Below are 12,899 nucleotides of genomic sequence, written 5' to 3'. Positions count from 1 at the left end.
GCTTGGATTGGCTGGAGGCCATCTATTTTCCAATGCACTCTTCCTGGGGGCAAGATTCTCTTCCTTGGTTAATGGTCAGAAGGAATTCAGCAGAGGGTTAATCTACCTTGAGGGCTCTGCAAATGGATTTGGGCTTTCACTGGTATCCATTACATTCACCCTCAGTGCTATCCAGTCCCTGCGGACTCACAGTGATCCTATAGGACGGGCTAGAACTGCCTCTCTGAGTTTCTGAGACTAACTCTTGACGGGAGTAGAAAGCCTCTTCTTTCTCTCACTGAGTGGCTGGGTTGGAATTGGTGACCTTGCAGCACAAGGCGTAGCCGCACTACCACGGAGGATCCTTAGCTGTTAGCCAGAGCTTTCTGTAAACCAGGTGCTCTGAGTTTAGGCTCCAATACACAACCCAAAGCGTAATTCAGCAGCCACCAGGACTCCGATAACTAGTTGTATTAAAAAAGGAAAGAAAAGAAAAGAAATAGCAAGGTGCACAAGTACTACAGTGTGATGTCTGGGAAACACATCACGGATGGTCTAGAGAAAAGATTGGTACTCTAAGGATGAAATAGAAGGCAAAACAGAAATGCATTTCCAATTGTTTTAAATATATTCCAACAAGAGCTCGAAGTTCAGAAGAGTGGGAGATGTTCCGGTTCAGAGTCGCGGAAGGGCCTGTAAAGAGGAAGGCCAGCAGAGAGAGAGAGGCCTGTCCTGGCCACAAGGTGACCTCTTTCTCTGCGTGCAGGGAGGGCGCTCACACACTTGAGCCCACGTCCTTGAAGGGGATTGAACGAGCCAAGGGGAGGGGTAGGCCGTGCTCGGGTTTCCAATCACAATAAAGAAACCTAAGAGGCTGAGGAGAGTGTGCGGCCCCGCCTCCTCCTCTCTCTCTGCAGATCCTGCGCCGGAGGACACAGACGCAGCTGCCAGCCCACTTCTGGTCCTCGCTCCCCTCGCCTTGCTGCCTCGAGCGACTTCCCTCTCTTGGTAGGTACCCACCCTGAACCCTGAGTTCAAGACTCAGGGTGGGATGTGCAGGGAGGCCTTGTGCTGCAAGACCCGGGAGGGACCCAAACTGGCATGTGTTCTCCGCTTCCCCGCGTTAGCCTTGGGCATCCACTCGGGTCCTGACTCGGCCGCCCGGCGCGGGAGGTGGGGCGCAGGCACGGGGTGGGCCCCTGACCTTGCACCGTCTCCCCGGGCCTCGTCTCAGGCGGGTGTGCTCTCGGAGAGAAACTTGTTGCATCCGCGGCTAAACCCGGGCCCTACATGTCCTTGACGGTTCATGGCGGCCACTTCCATCACCAGTGCCTCGTGGCCACGGCCGGGACACGCGCCCAAAGAGCCAGGGACCCGAGAGGGAAGGAGGTGCTCCTTTGAAGTCTGGCGGACGTGAACCCGGGGTTTGAAATTGACCTCGGTGGGGGACAAATGCCCTCAGCGGTTGCGGGATGAAGGCAACGCGCCGGCTGATGTACCGGGCTCGTCGTGCCCTCCCCCTCCCCCTCCCTCCCCAGGCTCCTCGGCTACAGACACGGCCCCTCCTGAAGCTGAGGCTGCTCCTTCAGGGCCTCGCGTCTCGATCCGCCTCGGCGGCCGCCTTGTTTACTTTGCCAGCGCCGGGTAAAGAGGCCCAATATTTCCCCAAAGACCTTCTCGCGGAGATGCGGCGCTGGCTGCAACCTCCCCCGGGACTTGCCTACTCCGCGTGCTCGCGCCCGGAGGCAGAGGTGGCTGTGGGCGGCGAACTTCGAGAGCTGCCGTTGGTACTGGGAGGGGATGCGGAGGAGAAAGCTGGCACTGGCCTGGGTGGAGGAATTATGTGACAAAGCATGGGTGTTTTAAAACGTTAAGACCTGACATATCCTGCAAAGATGATCTTTATTTCTGAGTTGAGGACGCTGCTTAATTTCTAATGGTTTATCCATATAGGGTGGCGGGGAGTGTATAAAAGACCAAGATTGTTAGCACACTGCTTGTCAGTCGTGTACCTTACAGCCACCAGCCCCGCCTTAGCACTGTAGCACACTATTTTCTTCGAAATTCTTATGCCTCCTAATAAAAACAGAAAATAGCACTTCTCGCCCCCCTTAAAAAAGATATGAAGGAAAATTGGTATTGTCTAGACTCTTGAAAAATAAATTTCTAAAAATCCCCAAAATTCATCCCAAAGGTCTTTCTGAACAGCTAGTCTATATTTACATAGCAATTATCTCTGGACTGTTGCTTTGAGTCCCCTGTAATACTAGGGCTATTTGAACCATACCAAATAACCTTGAATGGAAAGAAGCTACTACACACATCTCCTCAGTAAGAGAAGCTGCAGCATTCTTTCCATAGATTCTGCTCGGGATGCAGGTCATATGTGAATTTCACTGCAAGGTCATCTATTTGGAGAAAGTTGCACAACCTTGTGTGTTTCTTTTTACTGTAGCATCCACAAAGAAAACGAAATATGCTCCCTAAGCAAAATTATTTTGTTACTCTCCTGGAAATCTAGTCCCTACAGACTGAGATGAAATTGTGTTGGGGGTGAGTGGTAGGGCAGAAATAGCTATTGCAAAATAGCTGTTATACAAAGTCGTGCAATTTTTCCAACCTCCAAGCCATAGGAATTCTTACTTAGCTTATACAATTACGAACCCAGCTTTTGTTGCCTAGTTATTGCAGGTTAGAACCCAAAACAAAACCAAAAAGCAAGACACTCTTGGAAAGTATAAAGTGGCTTCACAATTGTTAGCATCAGAAGTAGGTAAAATGCTCGTTGTAATGTTAAGCAGTGATTCTTAGTTATCATTTAATTAATATATTGTTAATTGCAATGTAAGCCATTGATTCTTAATCAAAGAAAAACCTATTTAATATCATTATCCTCTCTGTTTAACAAGACTAGTCAGTATTTTTGGATACTGCATTGACATGGAATTGATCATTGAAACTCAATACCTTTGCCATTTCTTTTAGTTACTGAGAAGATGCACCTGATTAGCTGATGGCACAGTAGATTTGGTATTGATTACTGTATGGGGTGCTTTCCAATTGGTTATAGTTGTTTTGGTTTTTTAAACTAAAGTTTTACTTTTGACGGTTGCAAAGAAAGGGATTCAAAGACTAACGTTTTCCTAATGTGACCCCCTCAAGGGAAAACATTGTATTAAACACCTGCCTATCTTCTGATAAGCTTCCAAGATGCACTGAAAATAATTGAGAGTAATTTTTAAAAGACTGTATAGTCATAATAATCATCATTTTATTTTCATTACACTTATTAGGCACAAGTTCTATGTAGAGGAAACAATGGCACCTTGTAAGTGAACGTTAGAGAAGACGAACCAGTCAATGTCTTTCTAGCATACTAATAAACAGTAGAAGTGTTAGTCATAGAAACTACATCTAACTGACCACTACATTGTTCTTTTAGATCAGCTTACATATGAAACTTAGTTTACATAGTTACAGTTAAAATCCATATTGGAAACCAGGCGTGGGGGAGGTTGGGAGTCAGCTGATTTAAATGGAAACATTTCTGTCTTTTATCCAATAGGTGAACAGCCAAGGACAAAGTAGTTATAACCTATTAAATATGAAATTGTAAGAAACACATAGCTCATATTTTAATGAACTTCACAGAGATTTTTAACCTTAATTGAATCCCCTCTTAAATTAGGTGATTTTCTTCTTTTTTTTTTTTTAGTGTATATCCTGTATGGTAGAATATCACCAGGCTTAGTGTAAATTCCTTTCGTTCCCAAATTGCAGTTGTAACCTTTTAAGAAAAAGTCATTTTATTTTTGCAGTTCAGGATGGCAACTCTTAAGAACAAGCTGATTGCACCGGTTGCAGAAGAAGAGGCCCTGGTTCCTAACAATAAGATCACTGTGGTCGGGGTTGGACAAGTGGGTATGGCATGTGCCATCAGCATTCTGGGAAAGGTAAGGACAACATCTAATAAGGACCATTTCAGCATGTGTGAATCGCCTATTTAGGCCCTTTAGATTTTATCCTCTCTTATAAAACTTTTTTTTTCTGGGTCATTTGAAATAAGCTGCAGACATTGTTATACTTCTCCTTGAAATAGTTGTGCATGATACGATGATATTCTATTATGTAACCAAAATAGTGTTACTGTGCTCGGGATACAATATTGTGATCTCATACATACCAGTTGTCATCCAGTCAGTTCAGACTCACAGCATCTCTGTGAGTGGCAGAGTAGCGCTGTGCTCCAGAGGGTTTTCAGTGACTGGTTTTTTTGGAAGCAGATCACCAGCCTTTTTCTGGGGTGCCTCTGGGTGTAACTGAACTTCTGCCCTTGTGGTTTGCACCACCCAAGGTGTCCTCCTATCCAGGATCCAGTCCAGGATCCATTCTCCAGTCACAAAGTTCTCTGTTGATTCCACTGATGTCCTTTTTGGCTGTTTTCACCCCCAATTCAAGATCATGTAGTCTACAGTGAACCCTCGTTTATCGCGGTTAATCGGTTCTAGACCCTACTGTGATAAATGAAATTCCGCGAAGTAGGGTTCCTTATTTGTAAATCAAATATTTTCGTAGTTAGAGCATAGAGGACATGAAAAAACACCCTTTAGTCACCATTACACTCGTATTACCCAATTTATTAAACGAAAAAGGGAAAATGCAGTAAAACATTTTGGATGTTACAATTATCATTTATTATTTATTATATTATGAAGTACAACGGATGGAGCGAACGGAAAACTCATTCAAGTCGAAATGGCGTGCAACCTCCACGAGTTTCTTGCCATCTTTGATCATATCCAAAAATATTACCTTTTCCTGGATGGTGAGCATCTTCCTCTGGCGCTTATTTTTATTGTCAGAAGGCTTAGAAGAAGCAGCTCGTTTAGGAGCCATCATAGGGCTTAGATAAAATTTCTTAAAAATCGCAAACAATTACAGTACACTGTACAAAAGCAAAACTGCATCTGATACGTAGCTCCGATACGTAGCGATGCAGACAGAAGCGTGTACAGTATGAGCCAATCAGTGGCAGTAATGACAGAGCATGCGCTGTTACGCAAAAACCGCGATAGAGTGAAGCCGCGGAGGTCAAAGCGCGAAGTGGCGAGGGTTCACTGTACATACTTTTCATGTCTTTATTTTCTAAGCAGATGTTGTTGTTCAACATTTGTTTCTCATGTCATTGGCCCTTTTGAGGAATACAGTATCCTTTTTTTAGTTTTTGATGTTTCATTATGATTAGGTTGATGTAGAAATACATACAACTAGGTGATTTCATATCATTGGTGCATCACATATGGAGACAAAATGTTCAGCTCCGATAGGTGGTATTTAATTCATCTACCAATTAGGGTGCTTTCTCCATTGTGTAGTAGGTCCTTCCACCTCCTGTAATGAATAAGCAATCTATGAGCGGGCTTTTTCCCCCCTGGAGCTATCCTCTGTTATACCTCAAACTTTGACCCAATAATTTTACTTTGAAACTTTTAGGCAGAGAGGATTTGCAAGAATAGTGAAAAACATAAACTTTGCCTATACCTTCCCCCAGATTTTCCAGCATATAAACCACGCCCTTACCTACTCACAGCACAGCTACCTGCAGCAGGAAAGGTAATGCTGGCACCTGCATCGCCGTCCACTTTTCAAGACTATTCACATATTTGCCGTATGTACCTCTGCAGACGTTTGCCATAGCTTATGTCTACTTCTTATGGTTCTAACTAATGCTAGTCCACCAGGACTTTTGAGGAAAGAAACCCTTTTCTTGTTCGCTTCACTGAGTAGGGTCCTTGTTCTTTCTGATGGCTGCCTCACTGTAGGAGCCGGCTGCCCTGATTCAGTGGAGCACACTGCCCCTTTGTGTCACTTGTGAAGGCAGCCTGGAGAACTCCCAGCCGAGCATATTTCTGTTTGCAAAGTTAATTCTAAAGGAACAAATTCTGAATCTTCACTGAGAAATAGTTTGCAAAAAAAACCAATTCATACATGGAGTGTACACCAGAAACAACAACAACAAACCATTTTCTTCTTTTGCATTTCTTCTATTTAGTTTTAATGGACTAGATACCCCAGCTTTGGGATACCTGCCTTCCAAACTGCAGGGGATTAAAATAATCACAATTTGATGCTTCACACTGATAAACACAAAGCTTGCTCCAGCTCACATTTCTTTCTTTCTTTTATTGAATGCTAGCCATATCCAGTGTTTTTAAAATAAAATGCTTCATTTTAAATGACAACCTAAGAGATCAGGGGTTGACACAGTCTTTTCAGGTCAGGTAACTGAGGCTTAATGAGATTGAGTAACACAGTCACATAGCTGGGGGTAATATTTTGAACCCAGAGCTCTGAACTCCTTTTTTTATTATCAGTTTTATTGGCACATAATTCACATATTATAAAACCCAGTAGTTCACTCACATCAAAAAGAGTTGCACAATTTTCACCACAATCAATATTAGAACATGTTCTTCATTCTTGCACTCCTTGTTACTAGTCCCCCGTGTCCCCCCAACCTCCCCTGCCATCCTCCCAAGGAATCATGAATCCACTTACTCTTTATACATTTACTTATCCTGGATTTCATATACAGGAAAAACATCTTTTAAAAAAAAACTAATAACAAAGTAAAACAGGTAAAAATCTCAATCAAAAGGATAGCAGAAAATATTAAAAACTAAAGCAAATTTATAATCGAGGGAGATCACCTGATGAGGAATGTGCTACATTTTAACCCAACTGCATCTGCTGTAGTCTACTTTCCAGTACATTCTGCACGATAGCAAGGCTGTTCACATCCCTGGTCCATGGTCAGAGGGATTCACCAGAGGCTTCATCCACATCTATTTATTTCCCTTTCATTTTTATTTACATTAAACTGAAACGACCCTAAAATGGGCCCAAAGGGAGATCAAATGATAACATTAAATTTTTACCTGTGTCTGCTATAATTGACATTGCAATCCTCTCTGAAACAAGGCTATTCACATCCCTCAACTCTGCTCTAAGGTGATTCACTGGAGTCTTAATCCACATGTGGACACCACAGATGGATTTTGGGCTTCACCTGTCATCCATAGCATCTGCAAACCCTAGTGCCCTGCAGTTTTATTATTACAAGCATACTTTTTGGATTGCACTTTGCTTTATTGCTCTTCACAGATCATTGTGCCCTTTAAAAAAAACTTTCCAACTGAAGGCTTGTGGCAACCCAGCGCCAAGCAAGTGGATGGGTGCCCTTTTCCAGTCGGAGGTGCTCATTTTGTATCTGGGCGCTGGTGGTCGCCGGTAGGCACTGGGTTGCGGTGCATAAGGTCTGCAGTTTGGAACTGTGGGCTGCTGGTCAGGAAAAGGGCGGGCTGTCCTGCAGAGGGCTGCCGTCCTGGCACTCACAGGGACTAGAGTGCTCCTCGGCCTTCTAGGCCCCCCAGGGGGTGGCACAGACTCCATGGCAATGGGTTTCGTTTTGGTATTTTTGGTTTGGTGTCCCGTTTTGGTCATTCTTAATGATATTTTAAACTTTTTCATAAGGCTGTTGTACATTTAATAGATTACAGTAGACTGTAAACATAATTTTTATGTGTACTTTGGGAACCAAAAAAGTTATGTGTCTCACTGAATGGTGATACTTGCATTATTATAGGGACTTGGAACTAGACGTGCAATATTTCCATAGTGTACCTGTATTAGAGTTCTAGGCTAGTATTTAAAACGCACTGCCCTCAATTCAGTTTTGTCGCAGAGTAGAACTAGCCCTGTGGATTTTTGAGGTGACATTTAAGGGAGTAGAAAGCCTTGTCTTCCAAGGATGACTGAGGGTTGCAAACTGCTGACCTTGCAGTTAACCCTACAGCTCACCACGAACCCACCGGGATTCAGGACCAGTGGTGTGAGTGGCGATACTGGGAGGGTAGAGGGAGAGTGGGTAGGAAGGAGGGAACCGATTACAAGGAACTATATGTGACCTCCTCCCTGGGGGACAGACAACAGAAAAGTGGGTGAAGGGAGATGTCGGACATGGCAAGATATGACAAAATAATAATTTGTGAATTATCAAGGGCTCATGAGGGAGGGAGGAGCGGCGAGGGAGGGGGGAGCGGCGAGGGAGGGGGAAAAAAGGAGGACCTGATGCCGGGGGCTTAAGTGGGGGGAGCAAATGTTTTGAGAATGATGAAGGCAATGAATGTACAAATGCGCTTTACACAATTGATGTATGGATGGACTGGTAAGAGTCGTATGAGCCCCCAATAAAACGATTTTTTTAAAAAAGCACCTTTAAGCAGCTAACTAGAGAGTTTTCTTCCTGCTCATCTCCAAATACAGACTATGATGGCTGAGTTATCGTGATTTGGGAAAGTGTTGTCCTTTTGATCGTGGAAGTAAAAGTTGCTCCAGTGAATAAGGTAGCTGAGTCTGCATCTGAAGTTGTGGAATGCTTAGGCCCAACCCAAGTGCCGAGAGGCCATACCCTGCTGCGGACAGCAGGGCACCTTCAGAGGCAGCCTGTGATTGTGTTCCCAGGGGGACCGACCTTCCTTCTTATCACGTGGCACTGTGGGAGTGTACCAGATTAATAATGTTTTTGAATCCGAAAACAATGCAAGAAGGAACGGCTATTGTATTAGACCATTGTACTGATGAAAAATGTCTAAGGCGTGTTTTAATAGATAAAGACTAAAATACTTGTAAATTGTTATTATTAGTTGGTAGGATTCAACACCTACTCGGTTTAAAAATAACAAAAAAACACAGTTGCCAAGTTAGTCGCCTCCACGTGTGTCTGAGCAGAAGTGTGCTCCGTGGGGTTTTCGGGGGGTGATTTTGCAGGTGTTGCGTGCTAGGCCTTTGTGCTGGGGTGGGTCTAGGTGGGCTTTCACTGACCACCTTTCCACCTTCCGTGCTGCTTGCAGCACCCAGAAAGCTAGCAGTCACTGCTTGCTGCCAGGCGTTTGTGTCTGACCACGTTATTTCCCCTGAAAGTTATCGGGGGAAGAGGCATCGTGGCCTCCCTGTACCACTGTTGAAAAAAGACACGTGGGTTTTGTGATTTGGTCAAGATCACACCAATAATGAGTGATCGAAATGGCGTTTCATGTCTGTAGCTAGTCTCGCTTTTCGAGGGCAGACATTGCTCTCAGAAAACAAGTTATGACAGGACTCGTTAGAGGTAACGTTGAGAAGACATATGTTTTATCCAGGCTCTTGAAGGCATGTGAGGCTCGATCCTGCCATTTTGAAGAAGACTCAGTCCCTTACTTCTGCTCCTCGCCCCCCCTCCCCAGCCCCCCCACGCAGTAATCATAGCGAGCATTTGTAATCGCAGAAGCTCCCCGACTGGTCGGAGTCGTTTCCATGTGCATCTCCCATATCATTCCCTGCCTTCCCTCGGTCAGGGCAATAGAGCCCACAACTCCAGGAGGCCGCATCCAAAGCAATGTAATTTCACAAGCAATGGAACGTCAACTTTTACCATGTTCCCCTTTTCTCCAAAAAATCAAACGTGTTTACTTCACTTAAAACCCTTTACCTACTTTTCCTTTTGACTGGCGTGTTTTCCCCTGGATTTTCACAGAGTTGGTCTCTGTCATTCAGGCCTTACCAAAAGGTCACCACTTTTCAGACAGGCCTTCCATTATCATCTGTCTTACTCCTAACTCACACATCCCCCTGCAGTACTTTGCTTGAAGCCATCCTCATCTGGTTCCTTAATCCCACTGTATCTGATGAGGTCAGGGCCAGCAATAGAATCCTAACTAGTATTTGGCATATTGAACAATAAATATGTACGAAATAAGTGAATCCCTTTAATAATACTAATAAACTGCATCGATGTTTGATGGGCATTGATCATAGCTGTTGCTTGGTCATGGTTTCTACCATCCAATATGACTTCTGCTCTACTACCGTTCACAGTAAGGAGCCCTAGTGGCACACCGGGTTATGTGTTGGGCTGTTTACAGCAAAGTCAGAAGTTCAAGGCCACCAGGTGTTCCACAGAAGAAAGATGAGACTTTCTGTTTGCAAAGATTATAGCCTCAGAAGTTCTAGGGGGCAGTTCTAATTTCTCGTGAGGGTGACTATGAGTGAGACTCCACTTGAAGGCAGTGGGTACTGCTCAAAGCCTACATTGTAACAACCTAGGGAAAAAAGTCTGAAGAGTGATGTCACCATATTGTCCTAGTTGTGCAAATATTCCATGCCAGTGAATAAAGCCCCCGCGTCCATGTGTCTTTGGGCCCGGTGTCAAGCTCTTGTGATACGAACTTGGCATAAGAATGCTCTTATGCGGCATGTTGTAATTATAGACACCCTGTAAAGTAGTTTCTGCAGGCGAGAACTTGACATGAAAGTTAGACTTAATTAAGAATTTTGTATTTGTATAAGAATCTAGACAGATTATTAGAAGAAATTGAAAGCTCAGAAACAAGCCCCAATTATATTTAATAATAATAAGTTCAAAGTGGCATTTTTGAGTATGGGACTCTTGAATAAATGATGCTTGGCGGCTTAATTACTTCAAAGTGTTATACTTCTCTTCTGTAAATGAATATATGCACTTCAAGATAAAATGCAGCCATCGATATCAAGGTATAAATGTCAGTAATTTATTAGCCAAGAGGAATAGGAAGCCAAAACTATAGCTATATCTTAAAAAAAACAAACAAAACCAGACCCCTTGCCCTGGAGTCAACCCTGACTCATAGTGACTGTCGGACAACACCGAACTGCCCTGTGGGTTCCCGAGACTGTTTATGGGAGTAGGTGCCCCACCGCTCCCGAGGAGCAGCCTGGTAGTTTTGAACTGCTGACTTTGTGGATCACAGCCCAAGATGTAACCACTTTGCCACCAGGGCTCCTTCTTAGCTATATCGAGTGCACGTTAAACGTCATACCAAAAGGCACTTTTGTAATGTGTTAAACAAGGGTTTAGTCTGCCTTCTAACTGCCTTTGCTCACTTGGAATCAAGAATAAGATGCCTGCCGTTATGGCTTCAAACCATTGAATTATATTTAGAGCCTAACAAAATATGCAACTTGCGAATTCACAGGCCTTGGAAGATGGGAACGCGGTAGCATCAGTACGCAGTCATGTGCCTTCTATATTCTTTATTAGTGCAACTGCAGCTAAATTCAGCGCTCCAAGTTTTTTTTGTTTTTTGTTTTATATTGGATCGCTTCCTTCCTTACCAACTGAATACACATTTCTCAGCCAATTCTCTACACCCACTGAAGTAAAGAGACAGGATCTGAGTTACTGGGACATCCTTTCCCACCTAAGCCCTACCTACATTATTTTGCTCTGTGGATTTCAGCACCATGCATGTGATGTGACTAAAATAAGAATGACATTCCTGGTGCTCAGTACCTTGACAGCACTCTATGGCTATTAAGGCATATATTGGAAAAGCATCAAAGGCTGTTATACGTCAAACAGATACCCCGCTAATGCCATTGTGTGAAAGCAATAGTTCACTCGCAAGATGGTCCTTTCAGAAGTTCACTTTTAAGTCCGTTGCTTAGGACCCACAACCTCTAGTCAGAGGCAAACTTTCATCTTAGAGGAGCTCTTGCAAGCAAGCCTGTGGCAGCTCATCTCAAATCTGCCCGCCCCCTTCAGGAAGCAAGACCTGCCGTAGCTGGCGTGTTAAAGTAGGTCACGTTTCCTCATTGGCTGTCCCACCTTCCCCTCTGCTTCTTGCTCTTCTCCTGGCAAGTCTCCTTAGTCTGCTCTAGGCTGTGCTGCGTGGGCTTCAAGTGCTTCCTGAACCCCCGATCTCTGCTTTTCTTCCCTAACAATATCGTTCATCTGTGTAGCTGATCGCTCATAAGACTGCCCTTAGAAAGAGATTTGGATGTTAAGGGTGCTCCAGTTTTGATACTATGTTTCTTCTCATCTACTCTATTCTGTTGATTATTTTGTTAGCCCTAAAAGCAGTGAAAACCCAAGGCTCAAGGAAGGGTGGCCATTTTGTAAAGAGTTGGGCAGTCCAGGACTTCCATAAGATCACTGAATTTCAAAGCTGGGAGTTTGAGTAGGTCCATCTCTCTTAGCCCCCTCGTTTTAATAAGAAGAAAAGATCAAGGACTTGCAGAAGCACACACGAATACTGCAAGGAGAAGCCACAGTTTTGGCTTTCCCTCCCACGATTCATGTTGGAGATTCTGAAAATACTAATGCTCCATCAAGCTTAAGTAGATAATTTATTTGGATAGTGTTTTTATTTTGGGTGTGGGGCAGAGAATGACAGTCGAAGTATAAAACAAGTATTACAGACTCAATCCCAGACTGGTGGCATGTGGAAAGTTTACCAGTCAGGCCCTCGCCTGTCCATGAGATGCTCCTGGTCCTGACAAAGGTGTAGAGGTTGATCCAGAGCATGTTGAAGATTGCAAGCTCTACCCTGGGCTCTGATTCCTACTCTCAAGTGAACTTGAACCCTTGGGGATTTAAACCAATCTCTTCTCTCAGGCCCCTTCAATGAGAGGGTACCTTAGGGATGGGATGGGCAAGCCTTCCCAGTGTGGTTTCTTCAACCCTCTCTCATTAATGTAAAAATTTCTGCACCATGGAATGCTGTTGAATTAATGTGGTTTTGAAAAGAATCTTGTCTACTTATAAAAGCATAGTTTGTTCTCATTGAGTCCTATGAAATCTGAAAAATTGGTGTCATAAATATTAGCAGCTCATCTCTGAAGGACCTATATTGTCAAATGAGCACACTGAAGTTTGTAGACGTTCGATGTATATAACCCCTTTTAAAAAGACATTAAAATAGATTGTGTGGAGCAGCATTTAAAATGGTTTAGTGTCCTAACACCTGTTTTTGTGTTTAAAGTCCCTGGCTGATGAACTGGCCCTTGTGGATGTTTTGGAAGATAAACTCAAAGGAGAAATGATGGATCTGCAGCATGGGAGC

General features: G+C 43.9%; 1 protein-coding gene across 1 annotated transcript in view; it reads left to right on the top strand.

Annotated features, from left to right (window-relative positions):
* The first annotated feature begins 879 nt into the window (after positions 1 to 879).
* Positions 880 to 12,899, top strand: part of LDHB (lactate dehydrogenase B) — a 28,271-nt gene continuing 16,251 nt past the window's right edge. Inside the window, exons 1-3 of the mRNA XM_045288409.1 lie at positions 880 to 987; positions 3,798 to 3,932; positions 12,819 to 12,898. Of these exons, the coding sequence (XP_045144344.1) occupies positions 3,804 to 3,932; positions 12,819 to 12,898 (209 nt within the window). The 5' untranslated portion in view covers positions 880 to 987; positions 3,798 to 3,803. The remainder of the gene's footprint in view (positions 988 to 3,797; positions 3,933 to 12,818; position 12,899) is intronic.

The sequence above is a fragment of the Echinops telfairi genome, unplaced genomic scaffold (genome assembly GCF_000313985.2).
Source record: "Echinops telfairi isolate 266 unplaced genomic scaffold, ASM31398v2 ScPeMD7_21;HRSCAF=78, whole genome shotgun sequence".
Lineage (NCBI taxonomy): Eukaryota > Metazoa > Chordata > Mammalia > Afrosoricida > Tenrecidae > Echinops > Echinops telfairi.
This window is presented reverse-complemented; position numbering and strand designations above follow the sequence as displayed.